The following is a 26,738-nucleotide window of genomic DNA, read 5'->3' as shown; positions in this document are numbered from 1 at the left end:
GTTCCTTCATCCAGTCAGCCTGCTGCGATCCAGCGCTCATGACGGCTCATAGAGGGCACAGGGGGGTCCCTGAGGCAGCCTGGTGGCCCCTACCCTCAAGGGGCTTGTCAACTGGATGAGACGCACACAGACAAGACACTGGAAAGCTATGAAATGACACAGCATATGTCAAGGATGGGGAGGAAGGAGATGGGGGCGTGGCGAGGGGAGAACTGCCAAGACCAGGGACTGGTCACAGCAGGGACAGTGGTCCTGGGGCCAGTGAGCGGAGCAGCCCCGTGGCGATAGCGGTTATCCGAAGTGACATTATGGGACAGATGGCTAAGCACGTGCGTCAGAACCGAGAAGGTCGTCAGCACTGAGGGCATCTACTATCTGTCCTACTGGTGTCCTACCTGTCACTCTTCCTGTTACCTATTGCCGCATAACAAATCACCCACGAACTTCAGGACTGAAAGCTGAATGGGCTCAAGTGGGTGGTTCTCACGCTGGATCTCTCGCGAGGTGACAGACACACGGTGGTGGCTGGACTGCATCATCTGGAAGGTTTCTTCCCGCACCTGTGGGGGCGGGGAGGGGCGTCAGCTGGGACTGTTGTCCGGACCCCCGATGCGTGGCCTCTCTGTGTGGCTCAGAGACTTGGAGAAGAGGAATGTCCAGAGAAAAGAAGTTCTACTTCTTCACACGGTATCACCGGCCCCGCCCCACGGGCCTCCCTCTCCAGGGGGAAGGACCCCAGACCCCAGCTCTCAGCGGACGGAGCGTCAACATCACATTGCCACGGCGCCTACGGGATGCGAGATCTCACAGCCATCGTGGGAAACACCAAGTGCCGACCGCTAAAGGCTCCCCGGGGCAAGAGAGTGACACAGAGGGGTGGATGGCAGCACATCTCAAGGTGGGAGGGAGAGTCAAGAGTAGAAGCCGACGGGTTTTTGATCTGAGCACTTCCTGCTGTTTTCCCAAACCGAATGCAGAAAGTACATGGCCAGGGCAGCCATCCCCAAGTTTGGACCGAGCTTCAGAACCCTTATTAGCACAGCCGGCCGGGCAGCCCTGACTAATCCATCCGGGCGCACGTCGCAAGACAAAACCTATTCGCCCTTTCTCTTCTGAGAAGCCCCATGAAAGGGCTCGGAGGAATCTGGGGCTCCCAGCTCCACCGGGGACTTAAACGGAATCTCGGGGTTTGATCCAGTCCCTGGTAGCCCCCCCAGAAGGAAGATTCACAATCGGCCCGGCCGAGGAAGGGGGTTCCATGGTGCCAGCTGGGGCTAGATCAGAAATGAAACCGGGGAGGGAACAGTCAACTCTCTCTCTGGGCTCTGCCTCTTCACCGACCCAGGAGCGACATTGCCCTGCTCGGACTGGCCAGCGCTGACCAAGACCAAGTGGGGCGACATCCTACCCAACAACTATGCCTGCCACATCACGGACCGGAGAAGGCTGCAGGGTAAGTGGGCGCCGGGGGCCCGGGGCTCGGGGGGGGGGGGAGAGGAGGCCAGGTCGCCCCTGTCCAGGCAGGGGCTCTCCCCACATTCACCGCCCCAGGGTGTCTGGAAGAAAGGGCGGCCGCCTTGGGGAGGCAGGACTGCATGGACCGATAAGAAGGCAGACTTCTGCCTGGGTTCAAAGCCCAGCTCGTCCACCTTCTAGCTGTGTGACCGAGGGCACGTTACTTAGCCTCTCTCCACACTGCAGTTTCCTCATCTGTAAAATGGGGATTATGAAAGCACCTGCATCACAGGGTAAGAGAAGGGAAGGAGATAATCCATGGGAAGCACTTAGACCAATGCCTGGCACACAGTCGCTGCTGTGTTTGTTGTTGGCATTGCCACTAAGACGGAATGAGGGTTAGAAGGACCACGTGGCATTGGGCAAAGAAGGCCCTTTGGATGACCCAAGGTCAGAGTCCAAAACAGCATTCACGCTATAACCTCAGGCTTCTGGGGTTCCGCAAAGGTCCCCCAGGTTCTCATGAGATGCTCCACTCCCAACCTCAAAACTTTCCTGTCTCGTGGGACACCTGAGTGTGAGTCTCCTTTGGACATAAACTCCAACAGTCAGGGGGTGCCTGGGTGGCTCAGTCGGTTAAGCGTCCGACTTCAGCTCAGGTCATGATCTCACAGTTCACAGGTTCGAGCCCCACGTCAGGCTCTTTGCTGACAGCTCAGAGCCTGGAGCCTGCTTCCGATTCTGTATCTCCCTCTCTCTCTCTCTGCCCCTTCCCCACTCATGCTCTGTCTCTCTCTCGAAAATAAATAAAAACATTTTTAAAAATTTTTGTTTAGGGGCGCCTGGGTGGCGCAGTCGGTTAAGCGTCCGACTTCAGCCAGGTCACGATCTCACGGTCCGTGAGTTCGAGCCCCGCGTCAGGCTCTGGGCTGATGGCTCAGAGCCTGGAGCCTGTTTCCGATTCTGTGTCCCCCTCTCTCTCTGTCCCTCCCCCGTTCATGCTCTGTCTCTCTCTGTCCCAAAAAATAAAATAAACGTTGAAAAAAAAAAAAAAATGTTTGTTTAATAAAAAAAATTTTTTTTAAGGCATACATACTTGCTATGAGGATTAGCATATTATAAAAAGCCTAGGGGTACCTGGGTGGCTCAGTGGGTTAAGCGTCCGACTTCGGCTCAGGTCATGATCTCACGATTCATGAGTTCAAGCCCCGTGTCGGACTCTGTGCTGATAGCTCAGAGCCTGGAGCCTGTCTCTCTTTCTCTCTCTCTCTCTCTCTCTCTCTGCCCCTCTGTCACTCATGCTCTCTCTCTCAAAAATAAATAAACATTAAAATTTTTTTTCTAAAAAAAAAAAGCTTAATAAAGTTCAAGTGCAGAATTACAATAGTACTAACACCTTGTCATGTGTGGCAGGTTTTTGTGACAATTAAGTGACAGAAGGCATATGAAGTGCTTAGCTGCATTCCAGGCACAGAGAAGGAATAAATGTTGGCTCTTGGTACTCTGGTGTCATCTTGAGCTGTGACCACAAAGGCTGGCGTCAGAGAACAGGACGAGCCAGGATGGAACAACATGAATTCACTGCAAACATGTAAAACGCGGGGCTCTAATGGGCACCCCCTGCCCTCCGTGGCCCCACAGAAGCTCCCAGGTTCCTCCTGACGAACTGTGACCTTCCTCAGCAGGACCCTGCCAGGGGACTAATGGCCAGGGGGAAGTGCGCACCGCGGTCAGCTTCGGGTCTGCCCTCACCCGCAATTACTCAACCACAAGCCCTCCGTCTTCACATGGATCTCCAGCTACATCGACTGGATTAATTCGGTGAGAACCAGACACGCCCCGGGCCTCATGGGCCCTGTCCTGCTCACCTGGCCCCACAAGAGCAATGCCCACTTAGGGCCTGAGAATCCGCTCTTTTCTCCTGAGAGCTGGGCAGGAGCCCCCTGAGAACCCCTGCTGGGTCCCCCTCCTTGGGACCCCACAATTTGTGTGAGCGAAAGGCACGCAGAGGGTGGCCCTGTCCAGGGAGCTTGAAAACAAAGGATGCCCTTCAGGCATTAAGAGTAGGTTCATTAGGGGCGCCTGGGTGGCTCAGTCAGTTAAGCGTCGGACTTCGGCTCAGGTCATGATCTCACGGTTCATGAGTTCGAGCCCCGCATTGGGCTCTGTGCTGACAGCTCAGAGCCTGGAGTCTGCTTCGGATTCTGTGTTTCCCTCTCTCTCTGCCGCTCGCTCCCTCTCTCTCTGCCGCTCGCTCCCCCGCTAGCTCCCCAAAATAAATGAACGTTAGAAAAAAAAAAAAGAGTAGGTTCATTAGGGGCACCTGGGTGGCTCAGTGAGTTAAGGGTCTAACTCCTGGTTTCAGCTCGGAGCGTGATCTCACGGGTCATGAGATCGAGCCCCTTGTCGGGCTCTGTGCTGTGGAGACTGCGAGGGCAGGTTCCTTAGGATTAGTTACGTATTTTATCTCATTTTTGCTTTTTGCTGTATGTAGGCCCTACCATCCAATGCTATAAATAGATTTATCTGCAAAGCCCCAAACCTGATCATTTGAGACCTCCACAGCCTTGATGATTGGAAATCAGTCCCTCTAAAGGGTCCCCCCCCCCCACCTCCTTGTCCTGCAGCTTGCCCTGGACTGAGAGAGTTCAGGATTTTCTCTTTAGACTGGGATAGTCCAGGCAAACAGGACTGAGTGGGTCCCTCTGTTAGTGTGAATGTGTCCTGAGAGCTTCCTCCTGGTGAGCTCAAACCCAGTACCTCAGAAGCTTCCACACCAGCTCAATTCCTATTTTTTAAACAATGGCCCACGTTTGTTTATAATAAAAACCATAAAAATTATTTAAGAAAAAACACCTGGCCACCTGGCACCAGTCTGGGGCGAACCCATGGACACAATCAGCAACAGGTGTAAGCAGCCGTAAAAGGGAGACATCACAAGAGAGGCTCGCTTGTAAGAGGGACCTGGGGGGGCCTGGGGGAGGGAGGAGGGGCCTGGGGGACCCTGGGGGAGGGAAGAGGAGCTTGAAGGGGTCTAGGGGAGGGAAGAGGGACCTGGGGGGGCCTGGGGGAGGGAGGAGGGGCCTGGGGGACCCTGGGGGAGGGAAGAGGAGCTTGAAGGGGTCTAGGGGAGAGAAGAGGGACCTGGGGGGGCCTGGGGGAGGGAGGATGGGCCTGGGGGGCCCTGGGGGAGGGAGGAGGAGCTTGAAGGGGTCTAGGGGAGGGAAGAGGGACCTGGGTGGGGGGCCTGGAGTAGGGAAGAGGAGCTTGGAGGGGTTTGGGGGAGGGAAGAGGGACCTGGGGGGGCCTGGGGGAGGGAGGAGGGGCCTGGGGGCGCCTAGGAGAGGGAGGAGGGGCCTGGGGGGCCCGGGGGGAGAGAGGAGGAGGCATGGTGTCTAGTGATGGATGCTGGGAGGAAACAGGACTCTATGCTGATCGCGGGTGTTTTTTACCCACCTCCTGGCATTGCCACTGCCTCAACTTACCCTTCTGTAAAATGGACTTGAACCAGACCAGGAGCCAGAACAAGTGGGAGTTGCGTGTGGTTTGCCACAGAGCCCCAAAACAAGAGAAAGCGGGCATGTGATTTCATTATTTTAAATGTAATCTGCAGAGAACTGAGTCAAACCAACAGTCTTGTTTTAAAATCAAGTATGGGGGCATCTGGGTGGCTCCGTCGGTGGAGTGTCCGACTTCAGCTCGGGTCATGATCTTGCAGTTTGTGGGTTCGAGCCCCGCGTCGGGCCCTGTGCTGACCGCTCGGAGCCTGGAGCCCGCTTCGGATTCTGTGTCTCCCTCTCCCTCTGCCCCTCTCCTGCTCATGCTCTGACTCTCTCTTTCAATAATAAACATTAAAAATTTAAAATCAAGTATGAAACCACAGCCATGAGCATGTGGTCACAGGAGGAAAACTACACTGTCAGACGGGCACCGTGAAAATAAGCAGGTGACTGCCTCCACGTCTCATTAATATGTGCCGGCCCCATGTTCATTTGTCTGTCCCCCTGCCTCTCTTCGCCATCGGGTGGTCACAGGCACCGGAGATTCCAGAAAAGTTTGCTGGAGAACCGTGTAAAATCAAGAAGCGAGTGCCCATTAATCCACAGTTTACTGTTTGCTCCCCTGGGGAAAGGCCACGATTCCGTCTGGGCAGAGGGGAACTGGAGTTGAGGTTCTGAGGAGCCACCAGCATCTCAAAGGAGCCTGGCCCCAGGCTGGCTGGCTGCAAGGTTGCTCAGGGCCTTTGCCCAGCCAGATCCTAGGACCCTTTCCAGTCCCGGCTGCTGTGCGAGTCACCGTGCAGATGGTCCGGGCAGCACCTCGGGGACCCAGCTGCCGGGGACAATTGTCCTTTTTGCCCCAGCATTGGCTGTTCCCAGGCGCAGACACAGGCACAACAGAGCAGGCCACGGCCGAAAGCGTGGCCAGATGTCAGAGGGGATCAACGGGGAAGGCCAGCCTCGTGAGGCAGCTGGGCAGAGGCCCTGGGCTTGTGGGACAGCAGCCAGGACAGGCACATATGCTAACGGGCTCCAGGACTGGCAGAGCCCAGCAGCCAGCTGTCCCCGGGTGGAGGCCCCCCCAGCAGCTGCAGAAAGGCGGGGGCAGCCTCGCAGTGGTCCCAGCCCTGGGCGGGGGGGGGGGCGTGCATGTGCGGCTTGGAGCCCCACACTGCTCTTGGGGACACCTGCCCACGCAAACCCAGACAGGTGACGAGCCGAAGTCAGGAGGCTGCCAACGAAAAGCGCGAGCAGGAAGGTGGCAGGAGACAGGTGGCCAAGGGCATTCATCCTTTCAACAAATGTTCGCTGAATGGTGACAACACGTGCGTCTTCGTACCCACGATTTTTAGTTTTACTTTAGAAGGCAATACATATACTCCTTGTAAAACTATTAGAAGAATCTAGGAGCGTATCGAGTCAAAAAGCGAAGTCCCCCTCATTTTACTTCTCCGGTTCCACCTTGCAGAGGTAATCATTGTTAACAGCACGGTGTATGGCCTTCTAGACTTTATTTATGTGCATACATCACACGTCCATATGGGTACATTCATATACCATGGCTTCTAACCGAAAATAGCATTTTATGCTTCCTACTGTTCTGCAACTGGGTGTTTTTCACTCGGCACTGTGTCACAGTTTACGTGTCAGCACATACATCCGGGCCATTCTTTTGGACAGCTAAATAATATTCCCTATTATGAATAGAAGGAGTGACGCTTTCACCCGCTCCCTATTCTCTCTCCCACCGCTGCAGCGAACATCCTGGGACACACATTCTTGCACACTGGTCTGCGTATCTGTGCTGGAGAGCTGGCCCCAGCAGCGTCACTGGACAATGGAGATGGGGCAGTAAAATGTTTCATAGACACCGCTACCCAGCCTCTGAAAACACGCCATGGGGGTGGCCTTGCAAACAGCGCTAGTTGTTAAACTTTTGAGGCTCTCAATCCCTTTGAGAGACAAATGAAATCTCAGCACCTGTCCCTCTACACATTCGGCGTATGATTTTCAGGAGTTCATAGGCCCCGCTGCTCAGAAGTCCAAACAGAACTCCGGGCTAAGACCCCCCCACCCCCACCCCTTTATAGGAAGTCCCTGCCAGGTCAGTGAAAAGCTGTGATAACATCTTTTCAGTGGAAAGCTGTGATAACATCTTTTTGTCCTGAACACGATTCGGGCGGGCGCCTTGGGCAAGGACCACCTGATTCGCATGAGGGGCGAGTACAGAGCCTGGAAGCAGGGAGCAGGCAGAGGGCCAAGCGCTGCTTGGCTCTGTCGGGTTAATTGGATTGTTTCCTTGTACCATCCCGCAGGTGACCACACATAACTAACCGCCAGAAGCCCCCGGGACTATTTCACACTTGGAAAGGTCACAGGCGGGGGAAATAATAACCAAGTGACAACTGCGTGAATCACATCTTGGTGAGTCTTAGTAAGCAATCCTCAAGTCCAAGGCCCTAAAAGCTCCAAATTGGCCAGGGTCAGGATCGCATACAAGACCTCAGGGGTGGGGTCTATCTACGCTCCCCTTGGCTCAGTGACCTAACTTCCCTGAGGACACGGCTCCCAGACCTGTCATCCTTCCCTGGGATGGGGTGGGGTTCACATAAAGTAAGAGATGAGGAAATGTTCCCAGAAAAGCAAAAATCCCCTTTATAAGGAAAAACAAAGAGTTGGAGCAAAATGAGGGGGGAAATAAGGGGGAAAAAGTGTCCATATGCCCCTAAGATTTTTTTAATACTAGAATATAAGAAACATTGATCATTTTTAAAACCTCATTGAGGATTTGCAGACTCCAGCTTTTCAGACTAGTAGCCCCAAACTTGCTGATCTAAGAGAGATGATTTGTTTGTAACCAAAGTTTCTTGTAGATCAGTGGTTCTCACGGGGTGTCCCACCAAGGGACATCTGGCAATGTCTGGAGACATTTTGGGTTGTCACGACGCAGGGGGAGGTGCTCCTGGCACCTAGAGGGTAGAGGCCGGGGATGCTGCTAAACATCCCACCGTGCACGGGACGCGCCCCCCCCCCCCCAACATCTGGCCCCAAATGTCAATCAGACTGAGGTTAAAAAGCCTTACTCTACAGAAAACACAGGGGTCATAGGCCATAGCCACTAGCCGGAGAACAGGCCACTGGTAACAGTCCTGGGTGTCCTTCTTGATTTTCTTCTCTGCTTCCTGTGTCGCCAGTCATCCGTCTCCAATTTGGAAGCTGCTAAGAGCCTGTCTGCCGCTGGTGGGGAAAGAGCAGACCCACGACAGGCCACAAACCCCTTCGAAGAGTGACAGCTGTCGTCGTAGCAAAGACCGGACCTCCACTGCCGCTGGGCCTGGAGCAGGAAGGTTTTGGGGCAAGGGGCCCCGGCCTCATTACATTTTAAAGTAAAGTTTTTTCCGGAGGAAATTGAAACAACCAGGAATCTGCTTGTAAATCCCTTTCTGCGAAACAGCATTAGCGACCTGTGAAAACAGGAGCACAGGGGAGTCCGTGAGCTCTCTCGATGGAAGGAAGGGTTCCAGAGAAGGAGGAAGGGGGATGTCCACTGAACCAGCCCTGTAACAGCTCTGGCTTGTCCTCCGGGTTTGGGAGTCTGTTTCTGTTTGTTCGTTTGTTTTGTTTTTTTAGATTCCACACATGAGTGAAAGCATACGGTATTTGTCTTTCTCTGTCTGACTTATTTCACTTTGCCTAATCCTCTCTGGCTGCGTCCATGTTGTCGCAAATGGCAAGATCCCATTCTTGTTTACAGCCGAGTAATATTCCACCGTATACAGACATCACATCTCCTTTATCCATACATCTGTCAGTGAACACTTAGCTTGCTTCTGTATCTTGGCTGTTGTAAATAATGCTGCAGGGGACGGGGGTGGGGGATGGGCGAAATAGGTGAAGGGGAGTAAGGGGAATAAACTTCCAGTTACGAAACATGTCGGGGCGATGAAAAGTGCAGCATAGGGAGGGAATATAGTCTAGACTATCGTAATAACTTTGTATGGCGACAGATGGCGACTAGACTTATTGCAGTGAGCATAGCACAATGAACAGAATTGTCAAATTGCTACCCGAAACTAATGTAACATGACTACATATGTCAACTACACTTCGATAAATACATACATACAAAAATATATAAATAAAACCTTAAAACCTACTTTAAAAACCAGCTCTAGGGGGCGCCTGGGGGGCTCAGTCGGTTGAGCGTCCAATTTTGACTCATGATCTCACGGTTCCCGAGTTCCAGCCCCGCGTCGGGCTGTCTTCTGTCAGTGCAGAACCTGCTTCAGCTCCTCTGTCCCCCTCTCTCTCTGCCCCTCCCCTGCTTGCACTCTCTCTCTTGCTCTCTCTCTCAAAAATAAATAAACATTTTTAAAAAACAAAAATAAACAGCTCTACCTGCAGCCTCCTTGAGCTGGGAGGGAGAGTGTTTAACAGAGAAAAGCATCTCCACTCTGAGTTTACAAAACTCAAAATGAGAAATGAGAAAATTCAAAACTTCACAAGGCTCAAATCAAATTGAAAGGTTTCCTTAAAGAGAAGTTGAGAGAAGAGATCAGGCCCAGGAGTCAAGTGCACTGCTTGGCCCTGATGGACTCCCACCCCCAACCGGCAAGGCCCCCCTGCTGCTCCCAAGGTCACCTGCCCAGAGTCATGGCGCCCCCTGGAGTTGTACCAGGTGGTGACCCTGTACTTGCTTTTTCTTTCTCCGCTGCTCTGCTCAGCAAAGCACAGAGCCAGAGCCTCCCCAGGAGGAAGGCGGGGTCCCAGACCTTCTAGATCCTTCTCATGACACAGAACGCCTGAGCAAGCAGGAGAGGCCCATGTGTGCTCTGAGCGGGATTTCACTGAGTGAGTCTGGGGCCCTATCAGACCATCCTTCCCGCTCTCCCCCGGGGGACCCCCAAGACAAGGGGATATACTTGAGGGTCAAGACTAAAAGACAAAGGGGCGCCTGGGTGGCTCAGTCGGTTAAGCGTCTGACTTCGGCTCAGGTCGTGACCTTGGAGTTTGTCAGTTCGAGCCCCGCGTCGGGCTCTGCGCTGACAGCTCGGAGCCTGGAGCCTGCTTCGGATTCTGGGTCTCCCTCTCTCCCTGCCCCTCCCCCACTCATGTTCTGTCTCTCTCACTCTCAAAAATGAAAATATGTTTAAAGAAATGTAAAAGACGAGAAGACTACACAGTGGGGCATGCCTCACGACCCGCCCTCAGGAACGCCACTCAGCTCTGGCCACTGAGCTGCCTTGGCACGGAGGGCTGCCTCTGCCAGCGGGGGTCCCAGTATCAGCCTGGGACCTCAGAGGAGCCAGGGGAGGCAGCCCTCCGAGTAATGGGCAAGTGTCACTGTCACGGTTACAGTTAACGGCAACACCAGCCCTCACAGCAAGCCAACCTCCGGTTTGGGCCTGGGGCCCCGCCCGCCCCACCTGAGGAGGACACGCTGCCCCTCCCAGAAGCCTCCCCTCTCTCTCCCAGAGGACGGCAACGCTCACCCTGAGCAGGAGGGTCTGCAGGTCCTCAGAGCGAGCCCACTGCTCGAAAACACCATCCAAGGTCTCCACGTACCAGGAGCCGCTCTTGGTGTCCCTCCAGGAAACAAAACCTTCAGAAGCAGAGAGGCGGAACTTTATCGGAGAGCCGCTAAGAGCCCCCCACACCCCGACTGGGGCCACCTGTGGACTTGGACCCATTCACACATCCACACATCTCTGCGCCCCGTCCTGTTCATGACCTTCTTGCGTGGTCGTGAGGCCACCACCGCCTTGGGACTTTGGTTCTGGTTCCCGCCTTCCCAGCAAGGGAACCGAGGCTCCGAGAAGTCAAGTGACTCACCCAAGGGCTAAGAAAGGAAAGACTAATGCCCGTCACGCCTGCTACGTGCCAGGCACTGTGCTCGGGGATGTGCTAGCCACCTTGCTAATCCCCGCGACGACCCCTGACGTACGACTGCTCTTCCCATTTTAAAGATGAGAATCCTGAGGCGGGGCCAGGACACGGGTGAGGCAAGTGAGGCACACAAACCCAAGAGCACAGGCCTCCTTGAATTCTGCATCCTAGCTGAGGCTCAGAGAGGCGAAGTGACTTGCTCGGGGTCCCGCAGATGGCAAGACTCAGGGCCAAGTCACCCCCAGGTCGCTCCTTAACAACACCGCTGCTTCTAGGGCTGACAGGGGGACCCGCCGGCTGGGAGGACACCTGATGTGCTCACCTGGGAAGGTGGAGTAGGACACAAAGATGTCACTGGGTGTGGGCAAGCTAGACACGGCGTCCGGCTGGTCAAAGGTGACTGGGCCTTCCTGGAACGGGACAGCGTCTGGCTCGGAGTCACTGCCAGGGGTCCTGTCTTCAGGGGACGTGGAGGCCACCTCAACCCCATGGTCTTTCCGCTCTGCAGGAAGCAAAAACGGACAGCACTCGTCACTGAAACACCGACCAGAGCCCCTGCTCCTTGCTTCTTGGTGACACCTGGCCCGCCCCAGCCCGACACTGCCTGATTCCCTCCGGAGCCAGGGTTCCAGCGCTGAGCGAGAAACAGAAACCGAAGCTTTACTTTTTACTGTGACAAAAGTTTTGCACACCCATTAGGCAGAAATTGGGACGGGGGTGCAGAGATTTCTTTTCTAAAGCTGTAGAAACAAGGGGCGCCTGGGTGGCTCAGTCAGTTGTGTCCGACTGCGGCTCAGGTCATGATCTCATGGTTTGTGGGTTTGAGCCCCGCGTCGGGCTCTGTGCTGACAGCTCGGAGCCTGGAGCCCGCTTCAGATTGTGTCTCCCTCTTTCTGCCCCTCTCCCACTCACTCCCTGTCTCTCTGTCTCTCAAAAATAAATAACTACTAAAAACAAAAGCTGTAAAAGCAACTTAAGAGGTACACACCCAAGAGAACTAAAAACAGAAGTTCAAACAAATCCTGGCACAGCGAAGTTCACAGCAGCATCATTCACAACAGGCAACAGGTGGGGACACCCCAAGTGTCCTCTGACAGATGAACGGATACACAGAAGGTGGCACAGACAGCCAGTGGAATTTCACCCAGGCTTAAAGAGGGATAAAGTGCTGATACCTAGGGCCATGTGGGTAGACACGAAAAACACGCTGAGCCAAAGAACCAGATGCGAGAAGCCACGTATCTGGCTCTGTTCACGTGAAAGACCCAGAAGGGGCAAATCCGTGGAGAAGAAAGCAGGTGAGCGGTTGCCCGGGATTGAGAGGAGGCAGGAAGGGGGAGTGAGCCCTGAGGGGTATGAGGTTTCAGTCTGGGGCGACGAGAAAGTTCTGGAATCAGGGAATGGTGATCGTTGCACACTTGTGAACGTACTCCCAGCCGCTGAATTGTATACACTTGAAAATGGCTACAGTGGTCGACCTCACGTCATTAAAAAAACAATTCGCTTTATTCAGCCTTGAAAGCGGGGGTTGCCTGAGCCCCCGGAAGGGCTCCAGAAACCCTTCCCTAAGGAACCCTCCGGGCCACTCTGCCCTCTGCTTTTACAGAAGCTCCTTTTAGCTGCTTTCTATCTGGAGTAGCACACTGCACCCTGCAGGGAGCTCTCCCTCCGGGGAGCTTGTCCCCGGAGAACCTCCTGCCATGTCGCCATCCCGATGGCTCTGTGATGGGAGTTGTGCGTGGCCCGAGTCCTGCCCTGACCCCTGGTTTCCAGGTCTGCTGCTGGGGGGGGGGGGTGGGGGTGGAATTAGGATTTTCAAATGGAAAAGACAGAAAATACGGCTAAGGAAATCATCCAGGATCTTGCAAGCCTGACACAGCTACCCCCATTTCTGCCTCTTAACCTTTGAGTTGTGGCCCATGGGCACATTGTCCCGGGAGCATTTCTTCACATCTCCACAGTCCCCATCACAGCTAGTTCAAATGGCTTTATCATGGTCTGTTTCAGTGATACGCCCTCACTGATCCATTTCCTTAACGTTGGCTATTTTGATGATATCCAGCTTTTGGCTCATGTGGCCACAGGTGTCTTTACATAGAGGATTTTCATCATTATTATTATTATTTTAACGTTTAGTTTTGAGACAGAGAGAGAGAGAAGAGTGCAAGCAGGGGAGGGGCAGAGAGAGAGACACAGCATCGGAAGCAGGCTCCAGGCTCTGAGCTGTGAGCACAGAGCCCGATGCGGGACTCGAACCCACGGACCGCGAGATCATGACCTGAACCCAAGTTGGATGCTTAACCGACTGAGCCACCCAGGCGCCCTGTTTTATGTAGAGCATTTTGACTTCACTTGAATTATCTCCTTAGGGAACTACAGGGTCAGAAGGTATAAACATGGCCAAAATCTCACGACCTATGATTTGATGCCTTCTTTGATTCCCTAAAAGAAGATAGCTTAGTAGGCGCAAATGATAAGAGCAGAATAAAATAGAGAAGACGTAAAACTTCAAGGGCAGAAGAAGAGTACATTTGGGATCTAGAAATGCACGTTGTAAGGTCCCGCGTGCTTGCTAGAGGTGGCCCGTGCGTTTGGCTTTGTGCTTTCCAGCAGCCGAGACAGGATTGCACAAGGTCGAATTGCTCACAAGATCCACCTTACTTGGCATTCGTAAGACAGAAGCCAAGAATGGGAATTTTTCTCCGCTCGGTTGTCTGAAAGGGAGGGAACACTGTCGTATGACGGACTGTTTCCTCAACTCTATCCCTGTCCACCCCCAAAAAGCAAAGAGACGAGTTCGATGTCAGTTTTTTAAACCTAAGTCTCAATGTAAATTGAGGGCATAGATGTTTCTGTTTGGGCATTCAGCTCCCCAGAAAGCAGGACCCCGTCTTCTTCTTTTGTGTCTTCTTCGGTTTCTGTGTGGGTGCTCTGTACCCCAGGGGTAGTCTGTGCGTGTGTGTGTGTGTGTCACAAACCATGATTTTATTTTTTTAATTTTTAAAAAACGTTTATTTATTTTTGAGAGAGAGAGAAAGAGGCAGAGAGAAAGGGAGACAGAGAATCCCAAGCGCGGGGTTCGAACTCATGAACCGCGAGATCATGACCTGAGCCAGACTCAAGAGGCGGACGCTTAACCAACTAAGCCACCCAGGCGCCCCACAAACCGTGATTTTAAAGAAGGCTTTGTAGGGGCACCCGGCTGGCTCAGTCGGCTCCCTCGGCAGGGGGCAGAGACAGGGCAAGGATGATTCTGGCAACCCCATAATGATAGCCCCAACATCTATGGGCCTCTCACTCCATACACCTGACTCAGGAACTTGGTAATCTGTCTTTGTTCTCACAGCTAACCTTCAGGGGCTGGGATTCTACCCGGGTGTCTGGAAGTGACTTGCAGTGGAACAGGGGCAGGGACGTGAGATATGGGTGGCAGGAAAGGCTGGGGCACTGCTGTGGGGGAAGCCTGGCTTAAGCAGGCAGAGGTGGGCAGAGGGACGACCTGGGGAAGCAGGCAGAGGTGGGCAGAGGGACAACCTGGGGAAGCCGGAGAAGACACGGTGGGCTCCGAAAGGGGAATCTGGGAGAGACAGGAATCTCCATTCCCGAGTCCTCCTCATGCGACAGACAAACCTGATGCGAAAGCCTCGCCCCCGGGGTTATCTGTCTCACACACGGTTTGTTCTCAGACAGACTCGCGAATCCAAACCCCTCCGTAAGGCAGACTGACTTCCCCAGAAGAATGAACACACAGCAGGATTTATCAGCATATAAAACCCACAACCACCACGGGAGCACGCTGTTCCTCCTTCTGCCTTCTCGGAGTGATTTCTAGAAGTCTAAAGAGGGGTTGCCCCAAAATGAACAGCTCGGGCTAACAGAGGCCGCTCAGCTTCGGCCAAGCGCATCACGCTAGATGCCGAATCGCGCTATCTACTCACTGACATTCCACACCCGCGCTACTCACTTGGAGGCAGGGATCTCTGCTCCAGGGTAGGCACCCCTACCTCTTACCAGTGGGGGGCACGACACGTCAAAGGATTTGAAAACTGTTGTAAGTTGTAACGACAGTGGATGTTACCAAAGCAACACAACAGTCACCGAAACCCAGGGCAGACGTTCAGATGGCCGTAAACAAGAGGCCACCCTGCAGAACACGGGTGCAGACTGCAGACCCGGCAGCATTTCTGTTCTCAGCACCGTGCCGCCCCCGTGTGGCCACAGCGTTACCCACAAGGTCAATAGCGGGCCGGGGGGCTGAGCAGGGCCCAGAATTCCAAAGGCAGAATCGTGATCACTGCATTGCAGCTTTGAAATCTTGCTCCTCCCACTAAGGTGGGTGTTTTGTGGTGGAGGGAGTCTCCATTATTTAAAATTTTGCTTATGTGATTTTTATATGGTTCAGTTTCAAATCGAATAATTAGGAGGCACATAAGATGCAACCATCCTGTGAGCTTAGTGGCAGGTCTGGGGGGACCAGAGGGGCCTGGCCTTGGCCTCGAAGAGCCGACCAGGGGATGAGGCCATCTCAATACAAGGAGAAAGCGCTGTGACAAGGGAAGGACAGGGGCTGCGTGAGCACAGAGACTAACCCTGACTCTGTGCAAGGGAGGGGGTGTATAGGGAAGACTTCCCGGACACAGAGACAATAAGCTGTAACCAGAAGAATGGATGATTAAGAGTAGGCCAGGAGGGGTGCCTGGCCAGCTCAGTTGGTGGAGCACAGGCCTCTTGATCTCAGGGTTGTGAGTTCGAGCCCCACATTGGGCACAGAGATTATTTAAAAGTAAAATCCTTAAACAAAAAAAAAAAAAAAAAAAAAAAAAAAAGAGGGGCACCTGGGTGACTCATAAGCGTCTGACTTCGGCTCAGGTCACGATCTCTCAGTTCGTGAGTTCGAGCCCGGCCTCGGGCTCTGTGCTGACAGCTCGGAGCCTGGAGCCGGCTTCGGATGCTGCGTCTCCCTCTCTCCCTGCCCTGCCCCCGCTCACGCTCTGTCTCTCTCAAAAATAAACAAACATTAAAAAAAAATTTTTTTTTTTAAAGAGTAGGCCAGGAGGGCAGGCAGAGGGATGGCACAGGGAGGGCTGAGGAGCAAGCCAGAGCCTGGGAGGGCTGAACGGCGCTGGGGCGGGACACGGCGTGCCAGGCTGGGGGATGAAAAATGGCCCGGGCCAGATCCCCGCGGACCTTGTGGGCCTGCTGAGGAGTCCAGAGAGTAACACAGGAAAGACCCTCCGTGCTGCGAGAATGGGCGATGAGGGGGCACTGAGCCGGAAGACCAGCTAACCGTGACTTTCCAGAAAGCAGGTGTCCCAGCTCGCCCTTCGTCCACAGTTCCCTTGCCTGTTTCATCTTTCATTCTATTCACACAGGAAAGGACCACTCGCTTCAGAGTGAACAACATCACTGGGCGACACATTCTGGGTCGTAAAACAACGACGAGCTAGGATTTCTACAACTCCGAGAGCGGCAGCCTTTCCACCTTCCCATTACCAGAACTCTCAGGTAACCGTGCTGGGCTCAGGGGGCTCTTAGGTGACACGAGGCGCTCTGGGGTTAGGGGAGGGGGAGAGTCCAGGTTTGCAGTGATGCAAATGAGCCAGGCACTGCGTTCAGTGCCGCACATGCACCAACTCGTGCGCTAAATATTTCACGGGGACGCTAGGACGTGGGTCCTGTGATTATCCCTACTTGCCAAGACTTCTAGAGATTAGCTGGCCTGTGTTTGTGCAGGAACGAAGTAGCCACCAAGATCGAACCTGGGGTTCTCAGTCACCCATGGCCGAGTTACGGGCATGGGTCACGACAGTGACTTGATACAGTTCCAGTCACATTATAAATTCCAGGGGACAGAGACCCTGTGTGGCTTGTACCTCGAACACCGAACACACAGCCTGGTGTATACAGCAGATACTCAGTAAACACGTATCAGATGAATCACGTGACCAGAGCCTGCTCACCTAGACGAGCCACATCCCCTCACATCACCCCTGCCAACGTGGAACGGTAGGGGACAGACGGACGCGTTCAGAAGGTTATGCTACAGGAACAGGTCGCTGGTGTGAATGGCGCCCCCTTTGGGCCGGCTGGATAGCCAACGCAGAGGGGGCTGGGGGACAAGGAACTGGCGTGTCTTTCAGACATCCTTGCCCTTGAAGAGCCCTGGGCCAAGGGAACGCCCTGGGACAGGATGCCCAGTGTCCCCCACCTCTGCCATCATGTTCCATCATTCAGGACACACAATGTTCTCTCTTCCTTCCTTTTTTTTTTTTTTTTTTTTTCACTTTATAAGAAAACCAGGTAATGGTGACGTCGGACTTAGGTTTAAAGTCGGGGCATATGGCAAAATCGCAAAGGATCCAAACGATCCTTAAAAATTACTGACATCTCCAGTACTTGGGCCTTTGGCAATTCTAATAATTGGTTTAGCTCCGGCCTCCCTTCCTCTGGGCCAGTGGAAAGAGGGTCTAGCTGAGGGAGGTCGGGAGAATGATAAGGAAAATGAAAGGGCTTTTTTTTTTTCTCTGTCCCCTGCTTTGTTACTACTGAGTCTCTGGAGTTGAAGCTGCCAGAGCTGAATGAGGCCCTGAGGCTACCGCACGGTGACACGGTAGAGGCTCTAACCTCTACAGGCTGGACACAGCTGGGGCCTACTCTAACCGGAGGGAGATACTGCAGTGTGGACAAAGGGACCATGTCTGGGACCCTCTGACTGCCTGGACACACCCCCTTGGGCATCAGGAGGGGCTGGACGGAGGAGGAGGCAGGAGGGCGGCTCCTTCCCCACTAGAGTCACCTGCAGGGAGACTGAGGACCTGCTTACCGCCACCACAGGCCTGGATAAAGAAGAGCTTGGGCTTCCCTCCCAAGCTGGGGCAGCCGGATCCATTGAAGATGTTCACAATTTTCTCGATGGACACAGGACAGCCATCTGTGCCATAAACAGCCCCTGGGAACTGGCGGTGGCTGGCCTAGAAGACCAAGAATCCTGGTTACAAAACCAAGAAGTTGGAGGAAGAATCCAACCACTGTCTAGAGGCTTTATGGGGGCCAAGCATTTAGAAGGCCCCAGCCAGGGGCACAAGGCTGATTTAGACAGAGGTTCGTTCTGGAAGGGCCCTGGTCAGCATCTATTCGAAGGGTCTCAGACTCCCATGGCTAAAGCAGCCTAATGGGAGAGTGCCAGCCAGCTTCTTCTAGATCAGTGGTTCTCAAAGTGTGGTCCCTGGACCAGAGGCATCAGCATCACTTGGGAACCTGTAAGACCTGCTGATTCCTGGGCTCCCCCCTAGATCTAAATCAGGAACCCTGGTGGTGGGGACCAGCAATGTGGTCTTTCAGGAGCTTCTGATGCAGGTAAGCATTGAGAGCTACTGCTCTAGGCCAGTTCTTCTCAAACTTTATGTGGACGGGACCTTGTCAACGCACAGGCTCTCCGTGAAAAGGTCTGTGGCAAGGCCTGAGAGTCTGAATTTCCCATGATTTCCTGGTGAGGCCTATGCTGCCGGTCCAGGGGTCACACCACGAATGAAAAGGGGCAGTCCCTGCCCAGCTGTAGGCCAGAGTTTTGCTCTGTGAGGATGTGGCCTAGTAAGGCCCGACCTCTGTGGTTTTTCAAGAGAAGCTGGAAATCCTGATTTTTGTGCGACAGTTGCCAGTTTGGAAAACACTGTGAAACCACCACAGGGGACGACAGGCCTCCCGCTTGGAGCTTCTGACCTGTGCCAACGCTCAGCTGTAAAGATGAGGAAGTTGAGGCCCAGGAAGCGGGAGGTGCTGGGCCACGAAGATGACCCAGCACATTAGCAGCCAAGCCCAGAGGCGGTCCCAGTGTCCTGACACCCAGCCCACAGCAAAGGGCCTGGGACAATGCAAGACGGAGGCAGGAGCTGCGAGCCCCTGTGTGCAGTGCCCGACTCTGAACAAAATCCAGGCTAGGAGCTCTGTGAGCAGAATTCGTCTCCTCCCTGCCTCTCCCAGATGGCTTCTCCCAGGAGGGGCATCCATTTCCTCAGAGGGCCGGATGGCTCCCAGGAAAACAACAGGAGATAGACAGGGCCCCACGGCTCTGCCCACAAAGCCCAGGGTGTCTTGGACACAGGAAGGGACGGGGCTCCTTCATGGCCTCTCAGCACAGCGTCTCCGGGCAGCTCGTACCTGACAGCCGTGAGAGAGGATGACCACCACGCAGCAGTCCAGAGCACCGTGGTCCCGCCGCGCCAGCTCCACCAACGCCTGGACCATTTGCTACAAGACAAGGTCACAGATGAGCCAGGCCATTGACGGATCAGGTCGCCATCCTGGGCCCTCCCGGGCAGAGCACTTTCCCTGCTCCCAGGGCCAATACTGCAGTAAGGACAGTCCTAACAGCCACAGTAGCCACCGTTCTTGGGGACAAGGTGCCGTGCTTGGGTGCTGTTCACGACGCCCCTAGGAGGTGACTACCGTGCCTGCTGTCTAGACAAGGAGACTAAAACTCCGGAGTCACGCGGCAGGGAGCGGGAGTCCACAACCCAGGTCTCTCTGAGCCTGCAGCTCGAACTGGTACCCACTGAGCCACGCTGCCTCTCCCGGGGCTACAGTCCTAAGGGCAGGTGTCGGGGAGTCGCTTGCTTTCGGGTCTCTCCCAGGACCCTTGTCCCAGCCCACCCCCCATCCCTGACCACAGGCAGTGACCGGACCTTGGCCGTCTGGTCGTGCTTCACCTCCACCACGAAATGCAGCAGGGAGAAACGTCGCTGCAACTTCTCACAGTCGATATTGGAGCCGGTACGGGTCTGGAGCCTCGACTCGAGGCAGAAGTTCATGTTGTTGATGATGAGGCAGTGGCCACAGGGGTCCGCGTTCAGGACATACGCCTGCCCAAGCACAGGGACCCACGTCAACCGGGGTCTCGCTGCACTCCCCAGGAGTGAAGGCGAGCCCCAGGTTTGCACTCATGCGGTGGACGGTCTGGAGACGTGGGACAGAAAGTGGGGTCTGCCCTCTCTCTGACCGAGTAGCAGCAGGCCTACACCTGGCATTCCGGGGCAGAAGCAAACGGACGGCAAACCGGATGGGCGTGAGCACGAACGGTACGACACGCAAACAGCCAGCTCGGGAGAGAAGACCAGTTCCCACGGCAGCACTCAGCTGGGAAACTCAACCCCCAGAGCCGTTCGCCCCCAAAGGACCGGACAGATTGTCCCGTCCGAGGAGCACCTGAGAACCATGGGGGGGCGGGGGTAGCGCTCTGTCGACAGACTTGTGCCCAGATCCACCCTCAGAGTATGGATGCCATTTCCCGGCCAGACTCCCCTTCTCCCTTGGAATCCTCCCTCATCACAGCCTGTTCTTTTTGTCACAGTACTTAAGATTTAGATTTAGACTTAGGCTTAGACTCAGACTCAAATTTAGATTTAGATTCAGATTTAGATATTTCTTTGTGCAAGCAGCCTCTGCTAGGCTGATGGCTCCACAAGGGCTAGAAACACAAGGGGTCCGCTCCCAGGTATCCCGGCATGGAGCCCAGGACTGGCACGCAGGGGTCAAGCCAACAAATGCTGTCAACAAGAGGGAGTGACTCAGTCCCACGGCCAGTTGTGAGGCCCGCCTCACGTGAGGTCTGACCCCCTGACTTCACAGAGGAGCAAAGAGCCGGTAGGGTTGGACAGCCTGATCCAGGAAGAGCTGTGCCAGGGCCAGGGAGCTACGGGGGGGCCTGGGGCCCTCTCTCCCGCTGGGGCTCCTGACCCACCGGCAGAGGGAAGGGTCTGGGAAGTGCAGAGCAGACGAGCCCAAGGCCAACATAGCTGGCCCCAAATCACATAAAGACTCACCAAATCAGCATTTCGCTTCGAAATTTCCTGAGCACCTGGAGAGAGAGAAAAGGAGAGAAAACGTGAATGTCTGGCCCAGCAGGAGCAGGGCAAGGGACTTTGAAAACAGAAGGGCGAGAACTCGGGAAGCCTCCGGCACTGCTGGTGGGAGTCTAGGGGCACAGCCACCTTGCAGAACTGCTTAGAAATTTCCAATGACGTTAAACACACACCTACCCTCTGACCAGCAATTCCATTTCCGGGTATATGCCCAAGAGAAAGGAGCGCAATGGGGCATAAAAAGAGCCAGCCGTGGAGGATCACTGAAGCCTTATTCTTCATGCCCAGAATTAGAAACAACCCAAAATGTTCATCAACAAGTCGACAGATAAGCAATTTATGATAAAAGCCATGCAAGGCAACACTCCACAGACTGAAAAGAAAGCAGGTACTGACACGTGCATTGCCACGGACAGCCACGAAACATTAGGCCAGGGAAAAGAAGCCAGAAGAGTGTATGTGGTGTGATTCCATCTATACGAAATTCTAAACCAGAAAGGCATGAGGGAAGCTCCAGGACAGTGGACACTTCCTGTCTGTGGAATCCATGGAGCCCAGCACCCAGAAAGTCCTCGGGAAAGATTGGCAGAATGATTAAACGAGTAACAGTGGCAATGTTTCCTTCGGTGTCAAAGGAGTTTTCATTTCAATTAGCAAGAAGTCCAATGACCCCCAGCCTCTATGGTAGTTAGGACTTCTTTTCTTTCTTAAACAAAGAGAACTGGGTGGTTATCGCAGAACTGCAATGCTGAGTTGAGTTGCACTGGAATCTATTCTCATGATCCAACAATATGGTGCCATTCATTGTTCACAGAGGGCCTGGACCCCTTACGGGGAACTGTCCTCTTATGAGTTTCAAAGCCATGCCAGAAGAGCATTCACATCCCATTTTTAATTAGAAACGGTTCTAGGGGAACCTGGGTGGCTCAGTCAGTTAAGCGTCCGACTCTTGGTTTCAGCTCGGGTCATGATCTCACAGTTTGTGAGTTCAAGCCCCACGTCAGGCTCTGTGCTGACAGTGCAGAGCCTGCTTGGGATCCTCTCTCTCTCCCTTTCTCTCTGCCCCTTCCCTGCACGCACTCTCTCTCTCAACATAAACTTTAATTAAACAAACAAACAAAAAGGAAATGGTTTTATCTTCCTGAAGAACCCTACAGTTCACAGCCTTAAATCTGAAACTATTGCTCATTTCCAAAATCTCACTGCACCCCCAAAAATACAACTATCATCCACGACTGAAAAATGCATTCACCCCCAAATCAGTAGTATCCATCCACAAAGTGAGAGAGGGACATCAACAAAATGGCAGAATAAGAGTTTTCTACTGCCTTCCCCAACAAACAACACCAATTTTGACATCATCCATAACTGAGACCACCTTTGTCGAACTCTGGGAATCCAGCAGAGAAGTTCCAAAACACTGCTGGTGCAAAAAAAAAAAAATCCGAGATCGGACGCACTAAAGAGGTTAGTCAGCAAGGAGTTGGCTCCTCCTTCAAATGCAAAGCCAACACATGACTTCAAGAAACACGAGAAATCAAGGAAATAGGACCCCACCAAAGGAGCACATTAATTTCCCAGTAACTGACCCCAAAGAAATAGTAATCTGCAATGTGCCTGACAATTCAAAATCAGTTTCAAGGAAGCTCAGTAAGCTACAAGAGTACACAGAAAGCCAACGTAACAAAAGCAGGAAAACAATACATGACCAAAACAAGAAGTTTAAAAGATAGAAACCACACAAAAAGAACCAAATAGAAATACGGGAGCTGAAGGATGCACTGAATGAATTGAAAGGAATGCAACAGACAGCATCAACATCAGATTCGATCACGCACAAGAAAGAATCTGTGAAGTAGAAGACAACTCATTTGAAATTACCCACTCAGAGAGCAAAGAGAAAAGAACAAAAAAGAGTGAAGAAAGCCTACATGAATGATGGGTTATCATGAAAAGAAACAATCTATGCTTTATTGTAGTCCCAGAAGAAGGAAGAGAGGGAGAAAGGGGTAGCAGGCATATAGAGTTCCAACTGCATACCGACCGTGGTCTTGGTACTCACAGACATCACTGAATGGTCCAGAACCAATGTCCACTGGCCTAGGCACCTCTGGTCTGAGAACCTCTGGCCGCAGCTTGGCTGGCCACAGCTCCTCGGGCCCCAACACCACTGGAGTGAGTTTTTCCGGAGTCGGCTTTAAAGGATACTGCCTCCTTCTGAGCTCCTCTGGTTTGAGGCCCATTGGTCCAACCACCACAGGCATGAGGTCCAGGGGTCTGACGGCCTGCGGATTCTGCTTTTCTGCTTGCCGACCCATTCTCAGCAATGAAGCCAGAGCATCCTGGCCTGTGTCCTCTAAGCAGGAGATGAACAAAGGAAGGGCCTGACTCCCTCGGGTCTCTAGATCTATGACAAGCTGCCTGACCTGATCGCTCCGAGACCCTGAGCCCGCATGCTGTTTGGAAAAAAAGACACGGCACTATTAGCCACACGATTTCCTGGGACTCTCACCATGTCCCCCCCGGCCCCCAACACTTCCCATCTGGTATAAGTCTGACCAATCAGGCACGTGGGCAAAAACTGAGCCTGCAGTTACACGGAGTGTTTGCCACCGGCCAGCCTTTGCTTATCTATTCATTCCGCATTTTGGAGGCATCTCCCATGAGCCCAGCACTGTGCTAAGTGGTGAAAATACAGCAGCGAACATTCTCAGTCCTCAAGAAGCAGACATCTGGGCGCGGAATGCAAACAGACACATCAACAGTGGCACACCAAGGAGAGAAGTGCCAGCAGGAGGGTCCAGGGCCATCCAACTTAGCCTTGGGAAGCCAGGGAGTCCTCCAGGAGGGGATGTCTTCACGGAGGCCCCAGGGAACGTTAGGAAGTGAATCGCGGATTCAGAGAAACGAAACGTAAGCTGGAGTGGGAAACAGCAGCGAGGGGGAGGCCTCTGTGCGGTGTGCCGAAACAGCCGGGAGAAGCCGCTGAGGACCTTTACGAGTGACAGAGTCAGAGCTGCCTCTGAGAAAAATCATCCTGGAGGCAGGGTAGACGGTGGAAGGGGGTGAGCCACAGCCAGGTCGGGTGGTGGCAAAGACAGTGTAGCAGGAATGGAGAGAAATAAGTGGACAGACCAGAAAAGTACGGAAGGAGAGGCGCGCCTGGGTGGCTCAGTCGGTTGAGCGTCCGACTTCAGCTCAGGTCATGATCTCGCGGTTCGTGGGTTCGAGCCCCGCGTCGGGCTCTGTGCTGACAGCTGGGAGCCTGGAGCCTGTTTCAGATTCTGTGTCTCCCTCTCTCTGACCCTCCCCCATTCATGCTCTGTCTCTCTCTGTCTCAAAAATAAATAAACGTTAAAAAAATGTTTTAAAGAAAAAAATATTTCTTAATTGAAAATTATATGAGGGGCGCCTGGGTGGCTCAGTCGGTTGAGCGTCCGACTTCAGCTCAGGTCATGATCTCGCGGTTCGTGGGTTCGAGCCCCGCGTCGGGCTCTGTGCTGACAGCTCGGAGCCTGGAGCCTGCTTCGGATTCTGTGTCTCCCTCGCTCTCTGCCCCTCCCCCATTCTCTCTCTCTCTCAGAAATAAATAAACATTTAAAAAAAACTTTTTTTAATAAGGAAGGAGAATGCACGGGATTTGGGCATCAATTGGGTGGACCGTGACGATGCAGAAAAGGTCGAGGTTTACGGGTGTCGGGATGGTGGGGCTGGTCACCAACACAGGGAAAAGGAGGAAGAAGCTATTCGTCAGCTCGCTGTCCTTTGAGACCCACTCTGACCAAGTTCCTCACAGGGGTAAGACGTCACCCTCTCCTCAAATATCCTAGAGCAGCACTGTCCAAGGGAACTTCCTGTGATGATAGAAATGTCCTTCATCTGCTCTGTCCAAACGCATGAGTCCCATGTGGCTCCTGAGTACTTGGGTCCTACAGCTGGGGAACTGAATTTGCTATTTTTTTCAATGTTTTTTAATATTTATTTTTGAGAGAGAGAGACAGAATGTGAGTGGGGGAGGAGCAGAGAGAGAGAGGGCGACACAGAATCTGAAGCAGGCTCCAAGCTGTCAGCACAGAGCCCAAAGCGGGGCTCGAACTCACAAACTGCGAGCTCATGACCTGAGCCGAAGATGGATGCCTAACTGACTTAGCCACCCAGGTGCCCTGTAAGTGTTCTATTTTATTTAACATTAATTATTTCAGACTTACACTTAAATAGCCTGGTGTGGTTAATGGCTGCTAAGTTGAACGCCACAGATCTGTAATGTCACTGCAAAGATAATCCTCACTACCAAAACAGCTACATGCCTTTCAGCATTTCCGGAACACTCACAGTAAGACAGACCCCGTGTTAAATGCATCATTTCATCTTGTCCCCCCCTCAGTAACCTTACGGGGTTAAATTACAATTCTCCTCACTTTACAGATGAGGGAAACTGAGTCTCAGCAAGGCATTGCGACTAATATGTACCAAAACCAGGATGAGGACCCAGATCCATGCGGCTCAGCCAAACCAGGGGTGGCAAATGGCAGCCTCTCGTTCATGTGACAGTACTTCGAAAACCTGAATCTGTTGCCAACATCTAGAATCAGGGAATTTGACATCAAAATCGGGACTTGCAACTTCTTTTTACGTAACGTGAGAGATCTGGAAACACGGAGCCAGCATTCTGGAATGGCCAGACTGAGCTGGAGCTGGGGGGCCACCCACCGCGGTGCCCATCTCTTGGGCCTCTGTGGGCATCTGAATTTGCAACCCCTGTGAATGTATCTGAAGGCAAGGAAATGGTCTCAAACCATTTCCACTATTCAGTTCAGGTCACACAGCAGATTCTCATGAGACTTCTTCTAATACTAATATTCACTGCTAATTTTTCATACGACACGTATCCTATTAAAGACTTCCTCACTAGGTCAGGCCAAGCTCCTGGATGAGGCAGAAAATGGACAGTCTGCAAGCAGCCCATAGGGCACTGGCCAGAGGCCCCCAGAAAGCCGCACACACCCACTGCCCCTCCTGGTAGCAAATACCTCCTGGAACCTCCTTACCTCACAGGCCTGTGGCGAGGGTCAAATAACACAAAGACATGAAACTGCTTTTAAAGAGAACCTCACATGTTCACTTTATTATTTTCTTCATTCCCTGCATCAGCACCACCACCACCCCCCCCCCCCTTTTCTAAAACCCCTTAGGAAACATAAACTCAGCACAGGAGGGGCTGGCCAAAGAGGACAGGGCACAGCCAGCTAAGCCCTCACTCTGGGCCTGACGCAATTGTGTTCCATACCCACTATCTCATGTAGCTCTCACAATACTACTGTTGTCCCATTTCACAGCCCAGAAAACTGAGGCTCACAGTGGATCAACGACTTAGCCAGGGACACAGAACCAGGCAGTGTGACACCCCAGCTGGGCGCCCTGAACCTTCATGCCAGCAGGTAAGACACAGGCCTCCATCCCGGCCAGAAGCACAGGGCTCCAGCAGCCAACGGTGCACGCTGGTGGTGCTGGGCGTGGAATCGCTCTAGCAAGCCCTGGAAGAGGTGTTGGGTATTGCACGGTTCGGCTGGGCGATCTAGTGCGCTCAACGCCGTGAGGGAAAAGGGGGTTCCCACATGATGATTCCCCAAAGGGGATGGGTACCGGAGGCACAGGCGGGGAGGGGAAGGCGGGCGCTCGGCCTTTAAGACATGCTGTGCCTTCAGCAACCCTCTCGGCGCGGCCTCGCTGACCCCAGCCGGGACGTGAAGTCTGCGGGCGGCGCTGGAAGCGGGGCGCACCTGGATGTCCTCGATCATCGCGGGCGTGAAGAGCTGGCGGGTCAGCAGAGCGTCCCAGAGCGAGGCCACCTGCAGCTCGCCGACCAGCCGCACCCGGCACCGCCGCAGGAGCCGCCGGTCAGCCTCGTCCATGGCGGCCCGACGGCTGGGACCCGGGCGGCCTCGGTCCGCTTCCGGGCCTCGGCCGCGGCGCCCCGCCCGCCGCCCAGGACCCGCCCCGGCACCGGCCGCCGCGACGCGCTCCGCCCCTGCATCGCCCC

General features: G+C 53.7%; 1 protein-coding gene and 1 long non-coding RNA gene across 4 annotated transcripts; one reads left to right on the top strand and one right to left on the bottom strand.

The window, feature by feature from the left end:
- Positions 1–26,451, top strand: LOC132673152 (uncharacterized). Its single transcript, XR_009607884.3, has 3 exons — positions 1–1,453; positions 16,214–16,346; positions 26,404–26,451. It is a non-coding gene; the product is annotated as an uncharacterized LOC132673152 (long non-coding RNA).
- On the bottom strand, positions 7,587–26,736 carry CASP9 (caspase 9). Of its 3 annotated transcripts, none has more exons than XM_060625566.3 (9): positions 26,479–26,736; positions 22,761–23,154; positions 20,660–20,694; positions 19,523–19,699; positions 18,999–19,088; positions 17,638–17,812; positions 11,164–11,343; positions 10,448–10,557; positions 7,587–8,419 (listed from the first exon to the last, which is right to left on the bottom strand). In XM_060625566.3, the coding sequence occupies exons 1-9, from the start codon at positions 26,608–26,610 to the stop codon at positions 8,330–8,332; spliced, it is 1,383 nt and encodes a 460-aa protein (XP_060481549.1). In that variant the 5' UTR covers positions 26,611–26,736; the 3' UTR covers positions 7,587–8,329. The 3 variants fall into 3 exon arrangements, with proteins under 3 accessions (XP_060481549.1, XP_060481550.1, XP_078308482.1); XM_060625567.3 differs by having other exon boundaries at positions 17,665–17,812; XM_078452356.2 differs by lacking the exon at positions 7,587–8,419 and adding an exon at positions 8,428–8,811.
- Between the last annotated feature and the right edge of the window lie 2 nt (positions 26,737–26,738).

The sequence above is a fragment of the Panthera onca genome, chromosome C1, assembly GCF_046562875.1.
Source record: "Panthera onca isolate mPanOnc1 chromosome C1, mPanOnc1 haplotype 2, whole genome shotgun sequence".
Classification (NCBI taxonomy): Eukaryota; Metazoa; Chordata; class Mammalia; order Carnivora; family Felidae; genus Panthera; species Panthera onca.
The sequence above is the reverse complement of the archived record's forward strand: the minus strand, read 5'-3'. Positions and strand labels throughout refer to the sequence as shown.

Bases quoted from the DNA above. Each gene is read 5' to 3' on its own strand.
- CASP9 (XM_060625566.3), bottom strand. From the start codon at position 26,610: ATGGACGAGGCTGACCGGCGGCTCCTGCGGCGGTGCCGGGTGCGGCTG. The intron at 20,695-22,760 runs GTGAGTACCAAG...CTCTCTCTCCAG, and splicing joins TGGACCATTCAGTGATGTCT to GTGCTCAGGAAATTTCGAAG. The intron at 11,344-17,637 runs GTGACTCTAGTG...TGCTTCCTGCAG, and splicing joins GGTCCTCAGTCTCCCTGCAG to AGCGGAAAGACCATGGGGTT.